This window comes from Candoia aspera, chromosome 6, assembly GCF_035149785.1.
Source record: "Candoia aspera isolate rCanAsp1 chromosome 6, rCanAsp1.hap2, whole genome shotgun sequence".
NCBI lineage: Eukaryota > Metazoa > Chordata > Lepidosauria > Squamata > Boidae > Candoia > Candoia aspera.
In genome coordinates this window covers 76,082,997-76,109,175 of record NC_086158.1, presented here as the reverse complement: position 1 = coordinate 76,109,175, position 26,179 = coordinate 76,082,997, and the positions used below count along the sequence as shown (strand labels likewise).

The window sequence follows — 26,179 nt, the reverse complement described above, 5'->3', positions numbered from 1 at the left end:
AAGATAGTGCAGCAACTGCCTTCAGACGGTTATCAGTGGCTTATCAGCCTCCTTGACTAGTTCCTGATGAGTTATTTGATACCAGACTGCTCCACTTTTCTAGCTAAAAGCTGCTCAGAAAAGCTCACAAATGCTATTTTAAAAATCAAGTGAAAGGCAATATATAAATATACATCCATACATACTTGGTTTGTTTGTTTGTTTATTCGTTCAGTCGCTTCCAACTCTTTGTGACTTCATGGACCAGCCCACACCAGAGCTTCCTGTCAGGGACGAGTCCATCACCTCTAGCCATACATACTTACAACACTTTAAACCCTGAAATGTGTGCCCAGGAGATAGAGTCATTACCACAAGGGATCACATTCCAAAAATAATAAACTCAGTCTCCAGCTTGCAGCCATGGATTGAAAGACTCAGGTTACAACCACTACACTACCCTGGCTCAAACTACATGAGTATATTGTTGCTTTATCTTAAACCACATCTAGATACTATTCTGAGAGTAGGAGGGTGACGAAGCCTAGGGCAAGATGACTACACAAATCTTCACAACATTAACTGTAAGTCAGCAAGTATCAAACTGTACAGACCTCATCCATCAGGGATTCCTGACAGGCTGTGACTTGTATTTCTCCCACAGAGTTTGTTCCAGATGTTCACTGCTCCACTTTAGTGCTGCAAATGAAAAGGGCGAGCTATTCTTTTGGAGTAAATTTAGCCTCTCCTGACATCTTCTAGGAATATTTATTTAGATTATTTTGAAACCTGTCTTACACGAAGATGCAAAAAACAAATAAATAAAGTGTAATTCTTTATCTATCTATCTATATCTATATCTATCTATCAATCTATCTATCTACAGTATCTATCTACAGTAAAAGTTAATCAGTTTGGAAGCATGATTGCAAAGACATATTGACCTTTACAATCAAATTTCCAGTTTGATTATTCAGCTTTTACCTGTTTCTGGTATTTTAACTTTCTGATGTTTCTAATATTTTACCTTAGGACTGGGTAATCTACGGGCTGCACGCAGACGCAGCACCCCATTTGTGACCTTCCAACACCCGTTGTTTGGAATAGGTAAATTTACAAGATATGAAGTTAGGCCCCTTTTTCTAGTTTGGGAGAATTAAGAATTAGTATGAGAGGGATTTGTCCCTCCCCACTTCAGCATGGAGAGAGCTGGCTTATGGAATCGCCATGGGTCGGAAAGAGTTGGATACGACTGAATGGTTGATTCAATTCGATTCGACTTCAGCCCTGCTCTTTTTGGTGACATTATAGCTGCAGCAGATGGCCTCCAGTGGCCTGACTAGAAGGTTGGGAGCCCCAATCCCTCAAACATTACCCTATATTATATAATCATAAAACATCTTAATATCAACAATGGCATCAACTATATATCACCAAAATCCACAGCCCTATATTTTGAGTTTTCACTTTTCATAATCCATCCATAATCTTTCCCAAACATTGAACAGAAAACAGTTCAGTTCTTAGAATTCTTGTAACCCTATCCCTTTTGTTTCAATAATTCTTGCTAAAGAAAACTGTGAAAATCTTGCTTGGAAAAAAAATCACTTGGATTTTGACAGCTGCCAGAAAGTCTATTTATTTTGGTTTATTGTATACTCTGAATCATTTTGGCAGATCTCATATAATCTTTTTCATTTACAGGTAGTTGTTGCTTAACAACAGTAATTGGGACTGGCAACTCCATCACTAAATGCAGCTGTAAAGCACAACCTCATGTGATTGCACCGAATTACAACAACAGTGGCGGCAGTTCTGGTTGCCATTGTTAAACGAATCCTGAGCGGTCGTTAAGCATGATGTCATGTGATCATCATTTGTGACCTCCTGCCAGGTTCACCATGGACTTTGCTGGTTGGAAGCCAGCAATGAAGGTCGCAAATGGCAATCACATGTCCATGGGAGACTGCAACCATCATAATTGCAAGCCAGTTGCCAAGCACCCAAATCAGTCACGTAACTACAGGGACCCTGCAATGGCCACAAGTACAAGGACCAGTTGTAAGTCCCTTGTTCAGCACTGTCATAACTTTGAACAGTCACTGAACAAGTGGTCATTAAATGAGGACTACCTGATACAAATATAAAAAGGATTAGATGACAACTGTAGTGAAAAGATAATGTACAACACCTCTTCCCAAAATACTGTAATTGGAAATTCCTAATGACCTGCTAGTTACACTACTTTGCTCTTCTTTTTCTTAATTCCTCCCCCCACCTGACATTTTGCAAATATATAATAACAAAATGTGTTACGGTTTTGCAAGAGACACACTATTTTTTTTTAATATTCCAAAGTCCTGAATTGTACATGAAGTTTAATGACACCCCCAATTTGGTTTGGGTTAATTTGGAAGATCCTGCTTCATTCTATGCAGCCCAAGAATCATCCTGAAGCTGCTTGGTTAAAACTGAGTTGGCTTAATTATTTCATAAAGAGTCAGAAGACCACAGGACAAGCAACTGCCTTTGAAGAGACATTTTGTAATTGCCGTCTTGCAGTTGAGCTTGCTGAACTAATTTAGAAATAGTATCCCAAGCAAAAGTAGTTGAGAATTTTAAATCATTAAAAAAGGATGAGGTACTTGCTCAGATGTCCTGGTCCCAAGCCACTAAGGGCACAGTAATAACAATAACAATAGTAATAATTGATTACATTGTCAAGGATCACAACAGTACTATTGTCAGTCTTGTTCAAAAGACAGGGAAATGGATTCTTCTCATGGACAATCCATGGAAGGTCTAAAGAAAGTTCTGGCATATTTAATTATTTCCAGATCTCATTTCTCAGTTTTCTGCTGCAGTTGGCAAATCAGGTGTGACCAACATTACACACTTGTCTTTAGGAAACCTGTCACAGCAAGACTTGGCTTTTGCAACAAACTTCAGGAGATGAACATCTTATGCTTTGCATAATCACTTTAATCCTGTTTAAGTCTGAATGTTGATGTTAATCTGAGGTTCCCTTTTTAATTTGCTGCAGTAGGGGATTTGAAATATACTATGATTTAGTATTTCTGTGAACCACCTAAGATTTTTTTTAATAATTTGGTGGCATATAAACACTGCTAAATAAGTAAGTTTGCTATACCAAATCAGCGTAACTCTTTTGACATGTATACACTGACATTTCTGGGTATCTTAACACTGTTTTCAGCATAATTAGTCATTTCCAAGGTACAGTCTCTTTGTTCACCTGATAATAATATCTCAATATTGAATCCCACTGGAAGGGCAAATGGTGAGGACCCTGCCTCCATCAAGAGTAATACAATCATTGCCTTCTCTCTAAGGCCAAAAATGATTGTAATTATCACTGGTTTTAAGTCCTGGTTTCTTGATCAGAATAAAACATTGAGGTTCTGAAGAATCAGGCTTATATTTACCTCCAATATCAGAGCCCATATTTCCCTCAGTTCTACTGGCTGCCTAACGCAATAAGGAGGATATTGCTGTAACGATAGTATTTGCAGGCTTCTTGTCGGCATTTGCAGGCCTCTCTGGAAAAATCAGCAAGACAAGGCCTTTAGTTTAATGCAAGCAGATTTCTTCTATTTCATAGATTAAGATAGGACCCAGTGGGTCTTTTTTAACAGACACACACAAACACACACACTTGTGCCATGCAGACACCTTGCCTTCTCTGTCACAGCACCTGCCCTCTGGAACAGCTCCGTGCACACAGAGAGAGAGAGAGAGAGAGAAATTCAGCCCAGAGCCTGCTGGCCTTCTGGAAGGCCTTGAAGTTCCTGCCTTTTCCCCAGGTTTTGAGTTTATTTATTTATTCATATTATTTATTTATTTATTTATTTATTTATTTATCCCTTTATTATTTTTATAAATAACTCAAGGCGGCGAACATACCTAATACTCCTTCCACCTCCTATTTTCCACACAACAACAACCCTGTGAGGTGAGTTGGGCTGAGAGAGAGGGTGTAATGATTGCCTATCCCAATAGACTCAGACTCACAAGCAGGAACTTAATGATATCTGATTTATTAGAAGAATAGTATGCAAATACAGAGAAAGCTGAGAATGAGTAAAAGCGCGCCAAATACAAACTAAAAACCCTCGGCTCAAAACGTAATCCCTCCCCTCGCCCTGCCATCCCCCCCCCAGGTGCTGGTAACCATTTCTACTGATGTCCTGGGAAAGTAACCTTGAACACATGAGATAACCCAAACACATTCCAACCCAGCAGCCAACAGATAACAACCCCACGAGATGGAATCCTCCTCCCTTCCCAGATGAACCACGTATCAGCGAAATGACATGCGAAACGTTACGATGTATGAGCAACATTGGAACGGCGAACATGACATACCGCCCCCCCAAAAATACTAAGGAGCAGGTTTCATAGGATAAGCCAGATGAAAGCGTCTAACTAAAACAGGTGATTGAACATCTCGGGCAGCCACCCACTCAGGGTGGGGGAAATGTTTCCAGTGAATGAGGTACTGCAAGGTGCCACGAAGCCTGTGAGAATCAAGGACCTGCTTCACTTCAAAATGTTGTTGACCGTCAATCATGATTGGCGCAGGAGGTGTAGGTTGCAGATGCCACCGATCGGAGTGGTTGACAGGCTTGAGCAAGCTGCAATGAAAAACAGGATGTAAACGTCTAAGATTGTGTGGCAAATCCAATTTAAACATGACAGGGTTCACAACTCCCGCAATGGGAAAAGGACCAACAAATTTAGGAGCCAATTTTTTCGAGGGCTGAGGAGACTTAATGAACTTGGTGGAAAGGTAGACCCTATCACCAACTTTAAAAGTAGGTTGGAGGGCCCGTCTCTTATCCACATGCAGTTTATAGGCAGACTGGGCATCTGCCAATGCTTGTTGAATTACTGGCCAGGAATCGGCCAGGTGCGCAGCCCAATCAGAAGCAGAACAGGGTGGTGTAGTGGGTCGAGGCAGATCAGGAATGGGAACAAAATCCTGGCCAAAAACAGTATGGAAAGGGGTGTGCCCTGTGCTCTGATGGACAGTGTTGTTGTAAGCCACTTCAGCAAAAGGCAGGAGATCAACCCAATTGTCCTGTTGATAGTTGACAAACGCTCGCAAAAATTGTTCAAGGGTCGAATTAAGAGCCTCTGTAGATCCGTCAGTCTCCAGATGCGACGCAGTGGACAATGCTTGCTTAGTGCCCTCCAAAACTGAGAAGTAAACTGTGTTCCGCGGTCTGTGACCAAGCGGGAGGGGCTCCCGTGAATCCTGTAGATGTGGACTAGGAATAGACGGGCTAATTGCTGAGCAGACGGAATGGAGGCACATGGAATGAAATGGGCCTGTTTAGAAAAGTAGTCCTTCACCACCCAAATCACAGTCTTTCTCTGACTAGGAGGCAAATCAACAATAAAATCCATGGAGATTTCCTCCCAAGGACGGGAGGGACTGGCCACCGGCTGCAGCAAGCCTTGCGGTTTGCCCCCCTTCCGTTTTGACATGGCACAGACAGGACAAGAAGCAACATATTCTTTGACATCACGTCTCAATGTAGGCCACCAGAATTGCTGGCACACCAGGTGTAAGGTTTTCACAAAGCCAAAATGACCAGCCACTTTATCATCATGAGATCTACTCAAAATCTCCCTTTGCAAACTGTCAGGGACATAGAGGCGGTTCTGCTTCCATGCGAAGCCTCAGTCAAATGTAACATTGTCTCTATTCGCTTGCAACCAAGTGTCAGATTTCAGTTCTGAGAGAAACTGTTGTTGCAATTGATGTTCTTCCCCCAGCCGGTGAAACTGAAGCTGAGGGCAGCTGCGCCCGAGTCTGACTGCGAGTGACAGCCTGCAAACCCAACTGGGGTTTTGTCCACAGTGTACCCACAACGTCAGGTGCCTGGACCGAATCCTGGGGCAGGCGGGAAAGCGCATCAGCGAGGAAGTTTTTCTTGCCCAGAATGAACTTCAATTTAAAATCAAAGTGACTGAAAAATTGACCCCAATGGATTTGCTTAGGACTGAGCTTACGGGGTGTACTAAGCACTTCCAAATTCTTATGGTCAGTCCAAACCTCAAAAGGACATTTGGCCCCCTCTAAGAGGTGGCGCCATGCGTCCAAAGCAGCCTTGACTGCAAAAGCCTCTTTTTCCCAAACATGCCATCACCTTTCTATCTCAGAAAATTTGCGGGACAAATACGCACAGGGCTTCAGGCAGCCCGCAGCATCCGCCTGCAACAGGAGCGCTCCAATGGAGAAATCGGAAGCATGCACTTGAACCACAGTGGGATCACGGTGTTGCAGAATAGGTTCAGCAGTGAACAGGCTTTTGAGTTTGTCGAAAGCCATCTGGCATTCAGGTGTCCAATTGAGCAATGCTCCAGGGTTCTTCACCTTCCGTGTGTCCCCCAGCCCCTTTGTACGTAATAAATCAGTGAGAGGCAATGCAATTTCTGCGAACCCCTGGATGAACTGGTGATAATAGTTGGAAAAGCCAAGAAAACTCTGGAGCTGCCTGCGAGTACGTGGGCGCTCCCACTCCAAAATAGCTTGAATCTTCGCAGGGTCCATTTCAATACCCTTGTCCAAAATTCTGTACCCCAAGTAGTCAAGCTGAGTCTTATGAAATTCACACTTAGAAAGTTTAGCATAAATCTCAGCCTTTCTCAGTTTGCTAAGCACCTGTTTCACCAAGCGCTCATGTTCCTCCACCGTTTCAGTATAAATCAAAACATCATCCAAATAGACCAGTACCCCTTTGAACAAATGCTCATGTAACACTTCATTGATCAATTGCATAAACACCCCGGGTGCCCCCGCCAAACCAAATGGCAAAACCTTGTACTGGAAAGAGCCCAGAGGACAATTGAAAGCAGACTTCCACTCATCCCCCTCCCGTATACGGATACGGAAATATGCTTCCCTCAAATCCAGCTTAGAGAAGATTTTCCCCTTGGCCAGATGTGCTAACATGTCTTTTATTATTGGCAAAGAATATTTGTTTAATATCGAAACCGCATTTAATCTGCAGTAATCTGTACAAAGTCTCAATGTCCCATCCTTCTTTGCTCGAAACAAAATGGGGGCGCCCACGGGCGAATTTGCTGGTTCAATAAAACCCCTGGCCAAGTTTTTGTCCACAAACTCCCGCAGCTCCGCCAGTTCCTTTTGTGTCATGGCATAGATTTTTGGTTTGGGCAGTTGTGCATCTGGGACCAACTCTATTGCACAGTCAGTTTTTCGATGAGGTGGGAATTGGTCCGCCTCCTTCTCACCAAACACATCTGCAAAGCTTTGGTATTGCTCCTGCAAGCCCTCCAGTGGGGTGGCAGTGAAATGCAGGGTTGCTGCCGCCGCCCTCCCCACTGCAGCCTATGGAGCGTCGTCCTCCCCAAGGTCTTGATAGAAACCATCCCCAAAAGTCAAAGTCCTGTGCACCCAATTTATATATGGGTTTTGCTGGACCAACCAAGGAATCTCCAGAATGACTAAAGGACCCCCCACAGGTGCCACTACAAACAGCAGCCCCTCACGGTGGCTGCCCATTTGCAATGCCACCATGCCCGTGGAATGGGTGACTGGCTTCCCCCCCGCCGTAGAACCATCCAGCTGGGTGAAAATCATGGGACGTTTTAGTGGAAAACTGGGTAACTCCAAAGCAGCCACCACGTCAGGGTGCATCAAGCAACACGAACACCCTGAATCGATCAAAGCCCACACTTCAACAGTTCTTGTGCGGGAGCCTAGCTTCACTTTCACTGTCAGTGTGGGATAGTTGCCACTCACTGAAACATGGTCGTGCCCTTCCTCTACCACCTGCCCAGTGGCACCCTTTAAAGCAGGTGGCTGGCGTTTCCCGCCGGCTGGAGTATATCGAGCTCCCCCTTGTCCCCGAAGTAAGGAATTTCCTCCACTTCAGTCTCAGCCAAAGCCGCCTTCATTTTCCTGGGTAGAGAGGGAGATTTTCCCGACGACTTTCCCGGACGTTCCTCGGTCTTTCCTTTCGGGCACGCCGCCACTCGGTGACCTTCCTTCCCACATCGGAGGCATTGACCCTTAGCATAGCGGCGCTCTCTCTCCTCTTCCCAAGCACGTTGGCTGGACTTTCCAGTGGGTGCAGCAGTGCGGGAACCCTTGCTGAGCCTAGCATATCTCATCACCTTCCGGTGAGCAAAAGTCTCATGGGCATGCTCAGCCTTCCCTGCCAGCTGTATCCACTCATATAGGGAATCCGGGTCGTCTCGGCCAAGCGACCACCTTAGGACCTCCATATTCAGACCATCCTTAAAAAGTTCTATTAAAGTGGATTGGGACCAATCCTCCACTTTTCCAGCCAAAGCCTTAAATTCCAGAGCATAGTCTGCCACCGATCGTGGCCCCTGGCACAGCTCCCTCAATGCCCGTTTTGCTCTTTCCTTAGCTAACGGGTCTTCAAAGTGTAATTTTAGCACCCGCAGGAATTCCTCGAACTCCTCCAGCTCAGGGGCCTCCGATTGACATAACTGCACATACCAATCGGCAGCCCGCCCCTTGAGCTTAGTGGCAATGGCATTAATCTTGGCTCTTTCTGAGCGGAAACACTGTTCCCATTCATCCATATAACTCCTTGCATTGATAAGGAAAAATGACAGCTTAGTTGGATCTCCATCAAATTTAACGGTAAAGTCCTTTACTCCCACTCCGGGCGGTCCCTTCGCCACAGCTGGATGGTCGGGCTTCCTCCTAGCCCCCAGGGATCTCCGCTCTCGAGGAGGGGACCTTGAAATTCTCACCCTCGTTGTTCTTACTTCCTCTCTGTGCCAGGTCCTACTCCTTTCCTCTGGGGAAGGTGGGGGCGAAGAAGGAGTCGAATACCTATGACTGGACTCCTCTCTCCTCCTCTCCCGTGGACCCCAGTCTGTGGACATTTTCCGAAACATAAATTCTAAGGACTCCAATTTAGCCTCCACCAGTTTTATACAATCAGGGGTTTGGGAATCCTCCTTTCCCTCCTGCCTCACCACGGTTGGGGACAACGGGTACCGCTGCTTCCAAGACATTCTTGACGTCCCTGGTAGGGATCCCTGTGTCTCATCCCAGGTGAGCAACTCGCCTGGTGACTCGCCGGTCAGTTCAGGGGCTCTTTTACCTCCAACCTCCTCTTCTCCTAGGCTGGAGCTCGACCCCTCCCGAACTTCTGAAGTCTCTCGAGGAGGGACTCTCTCCGTTCTTATCACTGTGGAGTCGGGTTTCCCCTCGCTCGATTCTTCGCTTTCCATGGTTTGTGGATTTGGTTTGCTCATCGCTAGCACTTCCCCTCACAACATAAATCTGGAAAGGGGCTAATGGAAAAATGTTTTGGATTCTCAGCTTTATGTAATGATTGCCTACTCTAATAGACTCAGACTCACAAGCAGGAACTTAATGATATCTGATTTATTAGAAGAATAGTATGCAAATACAGAGAAAGCTGAGAATGAGTAAAAGCGCGCCAAATACAAACTAAAAACCCTCGGCTCAAACATAATCCCTCCCCTCGCCCTGCCATTGCAAACTCCCCCCCCCACCCCCCCAGGTGCTGGTAACTGTTTCTGCTGATGTCCTGGGAAAGTAACCTTGAACACATGAGATAACCCAAACACATTCCAACCCAGCAGCCAACAGATAACAACTCCACGAGATGGAATCCTCCTCCCTTCCCAGATGAACCACGTATCAGCGAAATGACATGCAAAACATTACGATGTACCAGCAACATTGGAATGGCGAACATGACAGAGGGACTGGCCCAAGGTCACCCAGCCGGCTTTCATGCCTAAGGTGGGACTAGAACTCACGGTCTCCTGGTTTCTAGCCCAGCACCTTAACCACAAGTGACTCTGAGTGGCACGCAAGGATTAATCCCCTCCCTGCTCCAAAAAGCCACGACATACCACCCCGGTGCCCAAAGAGAACCAATAACAACACTCACCCCAAAAAAAAAAAAGCTCATCAACAACAGCAAAGCTCATCTAACTTCCAGACCCAAACACCTGGGGAAACAGCCAGGTCTTCAGTGCCTTGTGAAAGACTGACAGTGTCAGGGACATCCAGATCTCCAGAGAGATGCTGTTCCACAGGGCAGGTGCTACCACTGAGAAGGCATGTGTCTGAGGTCAAACAAGATAACATTGTTTAATCAAAGAACCCAGAGCATGTCCTCTCTCCTAGATCTGGTGGGGTGAGCAGAAACATTGGGTTAGGGTGATGGATGTAGAGGAATACAGAGATGACCTTGGAGAAGATATGCAGAGACTGTTAGCAAAACATGAACTGTCCAGGAAAAAGAGACAGTGTGAGAAAGAAAATTAAGGCTGCTTGCCTTGACTCTCTTTGGTATAAGAGTGAGGGAAGGTACAACATTGCTAGGGTTTCAAGATTCTGTTACTATAGCCTATAATAACACTTCTAATATCTGTTGAGGTGTCTATTTCCTAACCTGGTTTACCTCAAAAGACTGGCAATGTTTGTACCAATTTAATGTTGAACGATTGTGGTCTGGTCTCAACTTCATGCTTTTTTGTTGTTTTTGTTGTGGGGGTCTGGTGCAGGTTTTAATCCTATGTTAGCCACCAAGAGCTGCCTTTGTGAGTTGGGTAACCATATAAATCAGTTAAATAACTAAGTAATCCAGTATAAGACTTCTAAAGAAATAGTGGCCAAAGCTTTGGATGGAAAAAAAAAGCTGTTAAGTTTCTGTAATCTAAGAACTAAAGCATATCAATTGTGGGTTTTATTTACCCCATGTTCATTACTCAAAACATCTCAATTTTTATCTTTTACATTTGATAAGCCAGGAGAACCAGCCTGATGTAGTACTCAGCTAAGAGCTTCTGGTTCTTCTCTGTCTAAAGCGGTGTTTCTTAACCTCAGCAGTTTTAAGCTGTGTGGACTTGGATGCCAGCTGGGTGACCTTGACCAGTCCTCCTCCTTAGCCCAAATCAACAACAGGCTCTGCAACAAACAGCCCCCCCCCCATTGTGCATTGATAAGAACTAGGGGAGCCCAGTACAAAAAAATGGATCCTACAACCAAGCGGGACAAATGCTAGCAACAAAAACATTTGGCACTCTAAGATCTTGTGCTCTGGAACGATCCCCCACCCCACAATATATGACAGGCCCCAACTTTGCTCGCCTTTAGGCCAAACATTAAGACCTGGCTTCCCCCCAGGCATTTGGGTCTAGTTGAGCAGAGTCCCTTTTGGGTTGCTTTTATTATTGTGTTTGGTGGCCATTTCATATTTTGCATGCATTTTCCCCCCTGGATAGGGGCCCCCTCCTGCTCACCATCAGTGCTCATGACAGGCGGCCTTATAAATCCAGCAAACAAACAAATCAATCAATCAATCAATCAATCAATCAATCTTGCTTTTAAAAAAATTCATTGGCTATGCAAGAAAATGTGTGTATGTGTCTATTTTGCTTGGTATGAATTAGTGTCATCTATTGCATAATCATATTTAACCAAATGCAACAGTTCTGTAACAAATCTCATGAGTTTGAAACAACAATTATTTTAAAGATTATCCAAAGTCAAGGTGTTTTTATTATTAGTGTTTGTGTGTGTATGTTTGTGTGAATGCCTTGTACAAGAGATGGGCTGAATCATATTAAACTTATGGTTTAAAAAACAGTTTTTTTCAGATACATAGACCAATCTGTGCTTTTTATGCATCAAGTTAGATGAGAAGAAATAGACTTAACTAGAACATCAATATACAACTTATTTTGTTAAATATATGTATATTAATATACACACTGTGCCATAATGTATTTGGTTTGGTTTTAGCTTAGCATACTGGGTAAACTTAGGTGTTTGTGGCTTATTCAGTAAATGATAGTTATGTAAAGCATCACTAAATGCACTGTATGACCCCGTTGCAGTTGCGCTTCTTATTTCTCTTTAATATTCCAAGTTCTAATTGCACCAAAAGAACAAACACTCATCTGCTATGATGTATGTCAGAAAATGTTCTGGGAGAATAAAGTACAAAATAATGTGAGCAGAGAGATATTATGCAACAAGGGAGATGTTGTGCAATAGCCATCTGGCAATTCATTCTTTGGATTATGCCACTCATCCTGACTGTGAGAATCTTGGCAAACGTTGGGTGTGCTTGAACAAATTTGATCCTTGAAAACATCTTCCCTTTAGAAGTAACACAAACAGAGTCGTTCTCCAGTTCTCTACATGGCTACTATAAGTCTTCAGTTTGACAGAAGGGGTAGGTGCACTTTCTGAGAAAACCTGTTTGTAGTAATTATTAGCTGGTTATCTAACTTCACACAAAGTTCACAACCTAATCAAGGTACATTCCTATTTGCTCATTATTTTGTTAGGACTCTAAACAGCATTGTGGAAATAGCCAACTCAGCTGCATTTCATTCACATTAAACCCACTGAACTAACACAAAGGATTTAAAATATAAATGCATATTGCTGCATAGAGGTCAAATTGTGTAATTATACAATTAAGAATATCAGTGTCTTTTCTCGTGGTCTCCAAGTTGACTTAATTCAAACAGGAATGCATTGGAAGAGTTCACTTATATAATAATGAGTTGAATTTCAAAGAAATGTGAGATCAGTGCTGCCTACAGGCAAGTACACAGCAATGGGAATTATTGGTTTTACCATAGCTGTGCCAACTCTTCAGATTAAAAATCTTATGTAATGAACCAGTCCAACTGGTAAATCCCAGTGCTGCTGGATTTTTTTCCCAAGTATTAGCATGCAGAACATTTGCAAACTTTGGTATTGCTTAAATCAGCAAACTCATGAAATTTTAAAAAAAATAGAATCCAAAAATGTTAGCTTCTTATGTTTTTTTTCCAGCAACACATTTGCACTATTGTTCAAGTGAGTGTTTTCTGAATATATTTTAATATATCAATAATGGTGTCATGGAAAGATGATTTGTAAAGAGGGATCTAAATGACTTGTAGCTGTTTAGAGAGACAGTTAAAGGCATAAGGATTAAAGATGAAATGAATTTATGGAAGAAGAATGGGTTTGACTTTTGTATGTGAAAAGAAAGTCTCCTTCAAGTTGAGTTTAACACTTGGGACTTTAAGGATATATCCATCAGTGGTTTTAGAGGGGAGATTCATTCCATTCCATTTGAATCTAGACTCTACAGACACATGACTTATGCTTATTCATTTTATGCTAACTCCACATTTAAATTCTTTGGTCATTCTAATCAGTCTAATTACAACTCTTACTTTCACACTCAGGTGTCATGAGTGCCGTTGAGCTGAAGACATCAGCGCAATGGCACACATGACAATAGCAAGGAAACAGGGGAAGGGGCTCAAGATAAGTAGCCATCAACTCACAAAGACTGAAGGACAAGAAACAATGGCTAAACGGATCGCGAGGCACACCCAAGCTGTTAGCGCTAATGCAACGGAGATCGCCCAGCTGACAGCAATCACCGGAGGAATAGAGAAACCGATGATGGGCGATCCCGGAACGCCAGCGGGGCCTCGCAACCCCTCACCTACCGGCAGGACAACGTGTTGGACAAAGGGGGGTGACGTAACCGCGAGTGAGGGGGCGCTGACCGGCGCGGGGTATTTAAACCCCGCACCGGCGCGCTCCTGTCACTCTCAGCTTTTCCTATACTGTACCTACACTGTGAATAAATCAGAGCCTGTTCCACAGAACCAGTGTCTGAGAATTATTCAGAGGTAGGCAGCGCATGACATCAGGTGATTCCAGTTTTTTAGCATGGCCAAATTCTGTCTTGTAACATGTAAGAAGCGCAGTAGTTTGATTGAAATGCTTACATAGTTAATTAATTAATCTATAAATATTAGTTTTACATATGTAGTGCATTTTACGGATCGGTCACTGACCATAATAAAGAATCTATCTTATGGATACAGACAATGTATTAAGATCACCCAGAATCCCTCTGGTGGGAGATGGGCAGTGACAAATTTGATATAGATAGATAGATAGATAGATAGATAGATAGATAGATAGATAGATAACCCGCCATCTCTCTCTCTCATTACTGTCTCAGCTCCAAATCAAGAGAGACCAATGACCACCTAGCTAGGCCTTAAATGTGGTAATGTGTACCAAAGGTTGGAGTTGGGGATCCTGGGGTTCACCAGTTGTTATGGGACTCTCAAACTTCTGCCCCAAAGTCAAGGAAAATAGGAATTGAAATCCAACACTTGAAGAACTGTAGGTTTCCTACTGTTTGAGCATTTGAAGGCTTTCTGTGATGTTACTTCTTATCAGTTTAATGATGACATTACTCACTTCTACTCGTTTCTTATTCTTGTAGTAGAAATCAGTGATTTAGCAATTACGTCTGTTAATGGGTTCATGAAAAAAAACTGATGGAGGGCCCAAATCCCTTCCTTTGCCAATATCAATGTATCAACCTCCCCAACAGGGTGCTGCCCCAGTGTGTTGGACCAACTTCCATAACTCCCCTTATGGAGAATAACAAGTTTGGATAAACACAATTGTACATCACTATTTCTCCTCTTTTGTTTGCAAATTGCAGGCCCCCTAGCAACACCAGGGGAAATAGAAGAAAGACAAATCTACTTTCCCATGACAGTCCACTTAATCTTATTAATACTTGAATAAGTCTGAATAGCACTTCTAGCCTCAGATAAGCCTATTGTTACACATTTGAAAAAATAGAGATTATTTTTCCCCAGCTATAAAAAGAGTCTTATAACAATGACTTCTGTATACCTTTACCTGATACAGCAAAAAAAAAAAAAGAGTAAATTCTTACAAACCTTATGAATCTTTAGCATTGTTAAGATGTATTAATTCAAAAAGAGAGTTGTGTTATACTGCCAGAGAGTCAGATTATCTCAGGCTGGCATATCATCCATATTTAGATATTTGTTAGGAAAAGTGATTTATAATGTTATATGTCATCAGCCAATGTAGTCATAAAGTGCTGTGCAAAGGTATCAAACTATCTGGCCTTGAAAATAAATGAGAACTCTATTGCCAGAAATGGTTGATAGCTGGGTTTCAGTAATGGGGAGGAGTAAAAAAAACCTGCCATCTTGAATTTTTTGACACACACAGACACCCACCCACCCAAGGAACAGTTTCAGAGCATTTAAAATGTTTTAAATCAGTGAGAACTCATAAAAGTGTTACAGTTCTCAAACACAGAGTACATACATACATGCATACATGCGACCCTAAGGGTCGTTAATAAGTAGGTAAAAAGTGGAAAATGAAGTAACTCATTTTTAAATGGAAGGCTATTTTATTAAATCAAATGTATCCAGAAGGACATCCTTTTAGAGACTGTTTTCTTTTGGTACATAAATCTAGAATACTGTGATTTATGTATTTATCAAAGCGTGGTCCGAAGGACCCCTAGGGTCCCCCCAAGACCCTCTCAGCAGTTGGCAACTCAAAATTATTTGCCAGCCAGTGTTGAAAAATAATACAATATTAAAATCCCATCAAACAATTGTGAGAAGTGATAGTGGCAGCAGGTGTGTCAATTTTATAAACCCCAAATTTATTATATTGATATTCTTTATTCTGATCAATTAAAATATCATAAAATAGCAGATGGGCTTTTGAGTTGACCCAAAATCTTTGTCAAGAAATTGCAGGAGGAAGAAGAAAGCTGTAAAGGGTGAAATTCCTCCCTTGTCTGCAGCTGAAAAAGTAAAATGTGCAAGAACCCTCCTCTCAAAGTTCTCATCTTTGACTTTCTACCTTTTAAAAATATGAAGGAATGCCTAATAAATTGGACCTCCTTGAAGCAGGCTTGTTAAAATTCATGAAACCAAGTTATTAATCTCAATGAATTGATTCCAAGTGTTGCCCAAGTGGATCCTGCCACTAGCATCTAAAAAGTGGCCCATTTCCTATAAGGAAGCAAATACGAAGAATACTGGCTTTTTAACTATCTAGAATTGCACCTGCTATACACAAATACTTGTTGAAATGCCAGAATACAGAGCTGATTTAGTGTAAATCTTTATAGGCGGGGAGCTTGTGACGCTTCCTTTTAACAGGTTTGGGATGAGATCAGAAATAACTTGAGTTGCACAACCTCCTAGCACCAGTGAAATACTAAGTTCCAACTAAGCCATAATGAGATTGATTTGGTTATGGTGTGAAGTGTTGTAGGAATCCCGTCATTATGTCTTATAAACCATGACTTGCAACTGCAATGTATGAACCCAGCCAATAATGGATTGTGTGACACATCAGGGTTAACCAAGCTATCTTATTTTGATGTGTCAGTCCAGTTACTTGAGTTTATTTGGGGGATAAAGGTTGGGTCCAGGAGAAGGACAGTACCGTTAGGTCTTGACCATGCATGATTCCTTCTGACTGAAAAAAATCCACTTCTTCTTACAAAGGCTGAGGTAAGAATGACCAGGAAGATGTTTCAGATGAATTTCCTAATGAGGAAGTAATGGATTGGCTCTGAAAGGCGATTTGTGGGCTTGAACTATTAAGCTGAATATTTTATAGAAAATCCTTAACCTGCAAGTGGTGGGAGTCATGATGATTACTGCAGTCCTGACTGCCTTTATCTCAACTTCTGTGATGCCAAAACTCTTGTTGTGTGTTCCTACTGCTGCATACTAGATCTAAGTGGTGTTGTTGAAAACAAACAAACAAACAAACAAGGACTGATTGTGCACCAAACCACATGAATATGATCTAAATTCTATAAAGTAATGTAAATATTAACTACAGTAGTACTGTTCCATGGATTAGCTATTCATTTTATATAGCAGGGTTTAACATGTCCTTATATAGGCTATAGGAAATTTGAACAATATAACATGTTCTCCTGAGTAAGATAAGTGCATGATGGTATAATTACCTGATCTGTCCAGAGGGTATGTTTTCATACAATGAACTTTATGACATATGCCAGATTCACTTATCCAGTACAACACTGTTTATACATTTGGTAATTGTCTCTTGATTACTGCAGTGTACAAGCATGACAAATAAACAAGAAGTGCCAGGTGTCATAATACTTTTCCAAGATACACAAAGCTGTGCGCTAATGAAATCTGCAATTTTCATGCTTTCTCAAATGCTCTTTGGGATCCTTGTTTGAAATGTTATTAAACCAAGTTGTCAACAGAACATACAAGGGTCTTTAGTCCACACGAAGCTACTTCTCCCTACTGATTTAAGGCCAAATCAAGCTCTGCAGTCTTCATTTTCAATGTTGTACAAGAGGGTCCCAAAACAATCCATTTCTATCTCTTTCACAAAAGTTTCTTGGGTTTTGAACTATATCTGCACTAGGGCTATACAAATCCAGCCTGTTGATCTGCATGAAGGGAATAAGTCTCAATATATGGGCATCTTCCAGCACTAGCTGGAGCTGGAATGAGAGAAAATAGCAACTGTTTTGTATGGGGAAAAAAATTAAGACAACTGCATTAAGGAGAGGTGTCTCTCTCCTTCTGCAAGAAAAAGCCTAGAATCTGGAATATAGCATTGTCTGCCAAACCACGACAAGAAAATGGTATAAACCTTACTAAGTGCCTATAACATGTTGCACTTTTAGTAGATTGTAATTGAAAAGTGGGTATTCAGGAATATAAATTCATTTAATTTAAATTGTAATGTTTTGATATTGATGTGCTTTTTCTACCAGTATTGTAATGATTTAGATTCCTCTGTGAATTAGCTAAATGTGGATTTTTAAAATAGCAATCACTGCCATTTATAAAAGTAATTTTTTAAAATGGGTTTACAGAAATGTTAATTTCACTATACTGTGGTTTGCTAATGCAGTATATATTAAGCTGCCGTCCAAAATATTGGCTAGCGGCTCCTTTGAACTTAGTGGAATTTATTTTTTTTACAGATATGTATGTATAAAATGTATAGGAATGGACTGTAAGCATTAGCCATAAACACTCAATGATTGAACAAATGCTTCTAATTTAGATCAGGATTAATATTTTTATTAATCTTGGCTGAAACCACAAAAGCAGGAAACTGAAAACTCGGAGGTGTGGTCTATGGTCAGGAAAAGTAAGCACTATCACATGTCAGATTCAAATGCTTCATAAGCAGATGAAGGACCTGACTACTGAAAGCATTTTTGTCCTATGTAATCCTTCCTTGCTATCAAGAGTTGGCCCTGAAAAACAAAAGAAAAATGTGGACGCATAGAAGACTTATGGTATGTAAATGTGGTGTAGGGCATTGCATAGCAACATTAGTGACCATGGGGTAGATTTTTAAAGCATTTATCTTAACTTTCAATATATTAGCTTTCTGGTGCTTGAACCATTGTGAGACAGCTTTGATTTAGTCTGGTTTTTTGATACTTGAGCTTGAAAAGGGGTTCACTGGTGTGTTGAAAAACTCTCCTTCTCACCAAATGATGAAATATGTGTTGAGATGTAAGCTCCACCCCTTTTTCAAGTAGATTGTGGTTGTGACTACAAAATAGTCAGAGCTTGCATCATGACATTGTGACACACAGTTCATCATTCTGGTGAAGCCTTCTAATCTTGTGGACATTATTGAATTTACCTACAATAAATGAAATTAATAACTGGTAATCTTGACTTTTAGCTTTATAACTCAAACAATAAATGCATGTTTGTTAATCATAATAGCAAGGCAGATTGTCACAATAGCCAGTCTTTGAGATATCCAGAAAGGTTGTATTCAAAACTTTCCTCATCCTTCAGAATCTCCTACAGCAACTGTTCAGGGCCAGAATATGGTTTTACTCCTGGCTTCTTGTGTATATAAGTGGCTGGGTAATATCACACTGCAGTCTTGATGAACACAGTTGATCCTGTTAAGACTGGAATAGGCACCACACAAAGAATTCAGTGAATTCCTTCTGCCACATAGAATCCTTCTGCAAATTAGAACTGCACACTTCAAACATGAGGCTTCATTCCTCATAGGAGCACAGCACCTCTCTGCTGTTCATTAAAGCAACCCCTTTTTTCTCCACAGGCTTCTGAACTAAGCCTGAAAAAAAGTACAGCTGCTTTGAGATGTATTAATTTCAATGAATTGACTCCACCCATGATAGTGATGATCTCTGTGATGAAGGCAGGCCTGATATCACCATTGTGATCGCTGGGTGATAGTATAAAAAGGCAAATTTGCTTGTAATTGAGATTCAAGCAACTCCGGATTATACAGACACGTTTATTCAATTTTCTTGGCAACAAAACAGAAATGAACCAATCTGTTAGCTGCTGTATTAGGGCAGTAGCTTTCATGACGTCCTCATAAAGTTGGATGGTCTTGAAGCTGCTATGGCAATGTGTCTCAACCTTGGCCACTTTAAGATGTGTGGACTTCAACTCCCAGAACTTTCCAGCCAGCAAGGGAAGATGTGCTACTGGATTCTATGTCTACTTTTTCACACAGACTAACCAAGAAGTGGTTTGCCATCATCTTCTTTCAGGTTTTCTGAACTTTCTGGAATGTAATGGTGGTCGGTCTCCCTTCCCACTGCTCACCAGACTACTTAACAAGGCAAAGTTGGCCAGGCGCAGCCATCAGCTGTGAGCCCCACATGGCTATTGTGGCAATGGCCCACTATTCAGCTACTCCATCTTTTCCTTCTTACCAGCTTTCTTCAGATTAGGAAAAAGAAGAAACAGGAGAAGGTTATAACCAGGAGAATCTGTCACCTCGATTCCTGTGCAATTCTGTAAATGGGGAGGATGCTTGCTCAAGAAAGCGGCTGGCCTAAACTGGTAGCACCGGGGGTGGGGGGTGGGGCAGGAGAGGCTAAACATCCAAAAAAGCAAGCGAAGGGTAAGGAGGGACAGGTCCAGAGATCAGGGACTGTGGCGCAAAAGCGAACTGTACCCGTTTCCCTTTGTCTTCCTTTCTGTCACGCGAGGCTCACGCAAGAGGCAGCAGACCTTGTGGGTGTGCCGTTATGCAAAAGGTAACGTTAAGTCTATGGTTAACCACAGCCTTTAATTCTGCCTTAACCGCCGCCGGACCCTTTCAAAAAAAAAAAGAAAGGTGTGGGCGGGCCTGCCTGCCTGCACCCCACTTTACCACCGAGCGACGCCCCAGCCCGACTTGAATCCGTCCCAGGAAAGTTCACCCAAAGTCTGGCCGCCGCCGCGCGCCGCCGGGGTGTCCGGCGGGGAAAGGGCGCAGGCGCGCGAGGGACAAAGGCTCTCCACTCCCCGACCCCGCTTCCCTGGGCCAGCTGCTCTTCCCGCTCCGCGACTGTCGCCTGGGGAGGAGGAGCAAGGGGAGGAGTGCGGCCGTGGGCTGGGAAATGCTACGTGTCTCCCCAGCCCTTATGCCTACCCCTTTCCCTCGCCGCCTTCCAGCTGCCGGCCAGTTCAGCGGGAGCGAGCCGCCGGGCACCTTTTTCCCTCCGTCCCTCCCTCGCTGCTGCTGGCTGCCTTCTGTCTCCCCTCCCTCTTCCACCGCTCGTGACCGTAGCCAAGGGAACCGCCGTCGCCGCCGGGCCGCGCGAGCTGCAACCATGTCCGAGATCAAGAAGCAACGGGTGGTAGGTACCGCCTCGCCAGGTTTTCCCCCGCGCTCGCGGCGCCGGAGGGCTCTCCGCCGGGCGGCGCTTGGGCATCAGTTCCACAGCCCACCTCCCGCGCGCGCGCGCGGACGCCCACATAGCCACGCACCCGGATCCGCGTTACGCGCGCTCATCCTTGCTTCTCCGGCTGCCGCCTGATTGGCTGTTGCCCCGGCTCTCTCCCCCGTCTCCAGCCTGGGCAGCGGCAGCGGCAGCAGGTTGGAGGATGCCAAGCTGGGCGCACCGCTTGAGCAACCAGCCTTTGCTGCTGACCTCTCGGTGGGACTTTGCCGCGAGGAAAAATTAGCATTGGGGCCCGCGGGAGCAGGGAAAACGGCTCGGATTTGCTGGCGGGTTTGAGTCACGAGGCGACGCCGGGGATGGGTAAAAGTACTGGGACCTTATGCAGGTTTCTTAGGGATGCAGAGCAGCCTCCGATCCGCTGTAGATTGCTCGGGACACTCCACGCTTCTAGGAAGCCTTGCATTGAGCCAATAATGCTCCTTTTTAGAGTAAAAGCTTTGCCACTGATGGGAGCCCTCCGTTCAGCCCTGAGCGCTTGCGAGGCTCTGCTCCAGCCCTTTGATCGCCCACTCCTTTTGATATGTGCGACCAAAACGAAGGCTCTGCGCTGGCCCTTCCACAGCTCCCTAGGATTTCCTTAGATAAAGTCAGTCTTCCTGGCAATTCCAGATGTGTTTGGGGACACAAATGCCTAGTAGTCCCAAGGTGGTGGGTATTGTGAGCACTGTCATCTGAAAGGTTGGGCTTCCTGTTCCTTGCTCTGCTTCTTCCTAGAGATATGGGATGGGCACAGATAGCATGTTTTGCTTCAGGATTCAAAGGTTTCTGAAAATTTTGTGTATCAGCTTCTTCTGCAGGCAGTCACTTTTGAAAGCATGTTTTCCCGGTTTGCATTACATCAATAGAATCACCTTGTCCGTGCTTAAGAGATAGTGTATTTTATTTCTGTCCCAGCTTCCCATGAGGTATTCGCTATTAGAAACACCACTGCAGCATGTGCAATGACTGAAATTCCTCTTATGCCATCAAATCTAGAGATCTTTCTTTTCCAAATCAATATATCTGGAACAATGCCACTGCCTGGGGTTAACTTTGGCTGGTGGAGCTACACCACCTGAAACAGAAACCTCCAGAACATATTAATGCATCCAGCCATTTGCTCATGCATTCAGATTGGCCTGCACTTTTAACCAAGCGAAAACGGATACCTGTGTATTTTCCTCCGAGTTTCCTTCCTCTTTAGCATTTGTGTGGTTTATTAGTGTCTCTTCTTCCTTTCACCTTGGAGCTCCAAGTGGTATTCTTTAAAGAAACAGGGGAACAAAAGTGGTGAAATAAACAAGCAGTTGGCCGATTAGGAGGTGCCCATCCATGCTAGAATGAAGCCGCTTTCATCCCTCAGTGATCCTGTCTCCATGATCTAGAGCACACAGGGACTTTAGCAGATGATCTTTAAGTAGATTTTGAGATCTTTGTTTTCTTCTGCATTCTTTCCGACAGTTACAGGATGCTATTTTGTAGTGCTGTGGTTTACTAAATTTAAAGTACTCCACATGTATTCAGTCATTATATTTACACATGGCTGCACAAGGCTTGATGATTCACATTCTTTCAGGACTAAGGAGCAATTTCTTTGCACCACACTTGGAGTTTAACCTCCCCCTTTAAGCCCTGTAAAAGAAGACCTAACAAAGTGCCGAGCTAGAAGAGAAAAAAATTTAAAGGTTTTCTAAAAAAGCAGCGATTGCTTTTTGTATAATATGCACTTAGTTTGTTTATTTTATTTATAAAATAACACACTATAAAATGTGTGTACCATTTCAGTCTAAAAAACCTAAGCAGAGTTCATGCTCTGCCTTTTGCCCAGGAGTTCAAGATGGAATACCTGGGTAGCCCTACCTCCAAATTTATCTCCCCAGCAATCCTCTAAGATAGATTAAACTGGGTAATAGTGCTTGGTCCCAATCTTACCCAGTAAATTTCGTGGCTGAGATAGGATTTGATTCCAGGTCTCAAGAGCACTAGCTAAATATATAATTATGTATTTACCCAAGGAGTGGAGAAGAGAAGTACTTCAGATGATGTTACCTAGTTGGGTAATGAAATGTCTGCAAGCAAACAACAAAGCTCAGAGAGCACCAAGGACTCCATCTCTCTGTATGTTCAGTTTCTCTCTCTCTCTCTCCCTCCTGACTGACAGGAAGCTGGGTCCTGTCGTGGGCTGGTCCATGAAGTCACGAAGAGTCGGAAGCGACTAAACGAATAAACAACAACAACTCTCCCTTCCTCTCTCTCTCTCCTGTCTATCTTGGGTAGATCAGCTTGGGATTGATTCACTCTGCCAGGGTGGTTTGCCTTGTGCCCTGCATCACTCTTCCTCAACATGGCAAAGTGTAGAGGAGTTGAAAAGCCACAGTTGTCAGCAAAGTAAAGTTGCATGCAAACTAAAGCACTGCAGCAACTCTGCCAGCACTCTCACCTTTGAGGAGAAGTGCCTCTCCTGAGATCTGCCTCCCTCTAATCTGTATCACAGCTAGCAAAAGTTTGAACCAGTACAATGGAACTAAAACCAGTAAGTGGTCCATTTATCAAAGGTTATACATTAGGAACCGGGGAGAGAGAAGCGTAACAAGGATCCAAAATCCTCATCATCCAGGATGTCCTGCTGCATTCCTGAGACAACCTCAGAGTTCCTTGGCTTGTGCAAGCTGTTCTGTCTCTAGTGCAGTACATTCTTTAGGAAGCAGTTAAGGGAAACAGAAGATTAAAAATACAGTATTGCATAATCCTCTCTCCCTTCAGCATTACCACAGTTTTTATTCAGACTGGGCTTGCTCTAGCCTAGGAAGTTCTCTAATCACATTAGCTTCCCTTTTCACATTCAGCTGCATTGTTTTATTGATTGGTACTGTAGGGTTATGTTTCCTAGACTTTTGGAAGGCTCAGACAAATAAGCTTACTGTGTGCAGCACAGCCACGAAATTAGATAATGTTTACTTTTTATTGGTCTTATTTCTGTGAGTCAGGAGGATTGGAAAAATAGTTGAAATGAATAAGCAAGAGAACTGCATTAAGGGAAGCCAGTGCCAAATGCATTAAAAGAAATCTTCAGTTGTTGCTCCTGAATGTGAGAGGCAGTTTCATAAGAAAAATTCTCTTGATGCCCACATAAAAGTGTGCTTGTTTTCAAAATAAATAGGAGTCCTCATTACCAGGTAGAAGTTTTTAGAAAACATGAAAAAAATCTACATTTTCTTAGGGAACAGTGTCATGTTTTGATGAGCCTATTGTGAAGATTCGTGTGTGTATTTCACAGATTTCACAGAACTGTTTGAAAAGAACTGTGAATCTAAAAAAGAGTTAATTCTATGAACCATATTTACCTTTGTTTCTGACTTAATGCCATATTCATTGTGTGGGATGGGCAGAAAGAGATGCATTTTCTTATAGTTAAGTAATATAATTAAACAACCACCACTGTTTCATGTGGTACATGAGTCACCATGTGTGAGTTGGGTGGCCTTATACATCTGTTTAATAAATAATAAATAAATACATGTTTTAGAAAGATTTGACCTTAGATTATACATGCCCTGTGCAATTTTTTAACAACAGTTCCAAACATTAGGCATGGCTTACTTAAAAAATGATTTTGGGTATAGCTTAATAAAAATTAAGTTGCATAACTAACATTTTTTTTAAAAATCCAATTCCTCCATGGAACAAAAATCGGCTGAAAGTTACACTTATTCTTCTCTGGTGACCTCATCGTGTCACTTCATGCTATCTGCAGCACTTGGCAAACATTTTTTTAAGTGCTTCCTGGATGAGGACTTTATTCAGCTAAACTTAAATCAGCCTGTTTAAGTGCTATGAAAACAATGCCATTTAAAAGCATTTAAGTTTGTGTTGGTTTCTAACTCAAATCAATGTATTTTCTCTTGAGTATATTGATGGTTATTGATCAGGAAGCCCTGTTATTTCCAGTAGGATTTACTTTCTTACAAACATGGTGTGTTCTAGACCCACTTCTAAAGAAATGTGTCCAAAATTGACCAAATTTTAGTTGGTCACTAACTGTGCCTAGGACAGCAATGTGATGACCTGAAGATAATTTTTAGGTTCATGGTGCTCAAACTTAACTTGCTAATTTCTTGATATTAGTCCCCACTGAAGACCCAAGGGGGGCTTGCAGCAAATTCGCCTATATAATTGTAACGCGTAGTGCTTATTATCTTACCATTTAAGCTTCACTTGAGGAAGCAGAGAAGAGAAGAAAGACTTAGTCATGTGAAAGTAAGGAGAATAGAACTAATGCTCTGAGGAAAGTGATATTTAGAGCATCAGCTATAAGCAGTGCTTCCAGGCTCATATATCATCACGAAGGGCTCAGTTAGCAAGTAACTTGTGCATTAAGCTGAGAACGCATATGAAATACAGACTTTCCAGTAATGAAGTTATGCCTATTTCTCAAAAGCATTCTGGATAAATCTAAACATTTGTTCTCAACACAAAGGGATTCCTGTACAGAATAGGTCTGGCAAATACAAGACAACTATATCTACTGGTGAAATGAAATTATGGAGTAAAATTATCTGTGTCACTATTCCATCTTCTTTAGACAGTAAGATGGCCTATGACACACTTATAAAAGGTAATCCTCCAAAGAACAAATGGACTGTAAAGTAATTACCAAACAATAATATGCTTTGGTAATGATTAATATGGTTATTTCATTTGGGGGTTGGGATGGAAAAGAGAGCAGTCTCAGCTTTTATAATTATTGTTATATAAATTTATGTCTCCTCACCTTTGCTATCAACTCACATGCTACACACACACACACACACACACACACACACAAACGAAAACAGTACAACCAATAATTAAGCCAACAAAAGAGAATCATGGAACCAAAGAATCAAACTATAATCACTTGTTGGCATGCCTGTTACTTAGCAGAATGCAATGGCTTGTTGGCGATTTTTAGCTGTAATTTTATAATGTAATAGGAATACGTGATATTTTGCCATGAAAGTAACAGTGTAACCCCATAGCTATATTACTATAAAAGCTCATGGACTTCCACATTAAGACTGCATAAAAAGAAAGTTATGCAGCTCAAAAGTGTTCATTTACGCATATTGGGATATTTCATCAAAGTAATAGTGATGGCTGTTTCACCACCTTATTGGTAGCAGAATAGGCTGTATGTAAGCTATTAGAGCACAGAAGAATGAATGTCCATCTCACTTTCAATTCAGATGGCAAAATAATTAGAATAATAGAAACGGCTGTTTATCAGAAGTGCTTACTTTATTACATACAAGGAGCTTATAATTTATTTTCCTGCTTGTAAGATTATATCCTGAGCACTTGGAGCACCTTCCTCGAAGTGCTCGAGATGACATACAGACCTTTTTCAAAAATAGGACACCTCCATGCAAACTAAAGCGGTTCAACTTTATCCAGTACTGCAAAATGTGCAGACGGGCTCCAAACCAATGTGAACCTAGATTGCCTGATCTTCAACCATGGCACCACCTGAATTTACATAACAAATAGGAATGACATCTGCTGGGATTCTATATTTGCAGTGATAGATTCTATGAGTACAAAGG

General features: G+C 42.4%; 1 protein-coding gene and 1 long non-coding RNA gene across 2 annotated transcripts in view; one reads left to right on the top strand and one right to left on the bottom strand.

The window, feature by feature from the left end:
- Positions 1-17,939: 17,939 nt before the first annotated feature.
- Positions 17,940-19,243, bottom strand: LOC134499506 (uncharacterized). Its single transcript, XR_010068155.1, has 2 exons — positions 18,381-19,243; positions 17,940-18,140 (listed from the first exon to the last, which is right to left on the bottom strand). It is a non-coding gene; the product is annotated as an uncharacterized LOC134499506 (long non-coding RNA).
- An 829-nt stretch (positions 19,244-20,072) lies between these two features.
- PAPSS2 (3'-phosphoadenosine 5'-phosphosulfate synthase 2) overlaps positions 20,073-26,179 on the top strand; it is a 42,390-nt gene continuing 36,283 nt past the window's right edge. The window contains exon 1 of the mRNA XM_063307449.1: positions 20,073-20,513. Within this exon, the coding sequence (XP_063163519.1) occupies positions 20,274-20,513 (240 nt within the window). The 5' untranslated portion in view covers positions 20,073-20,273. The remainder of the gene's footprint in view (positions 20,514-26,179) is intronic.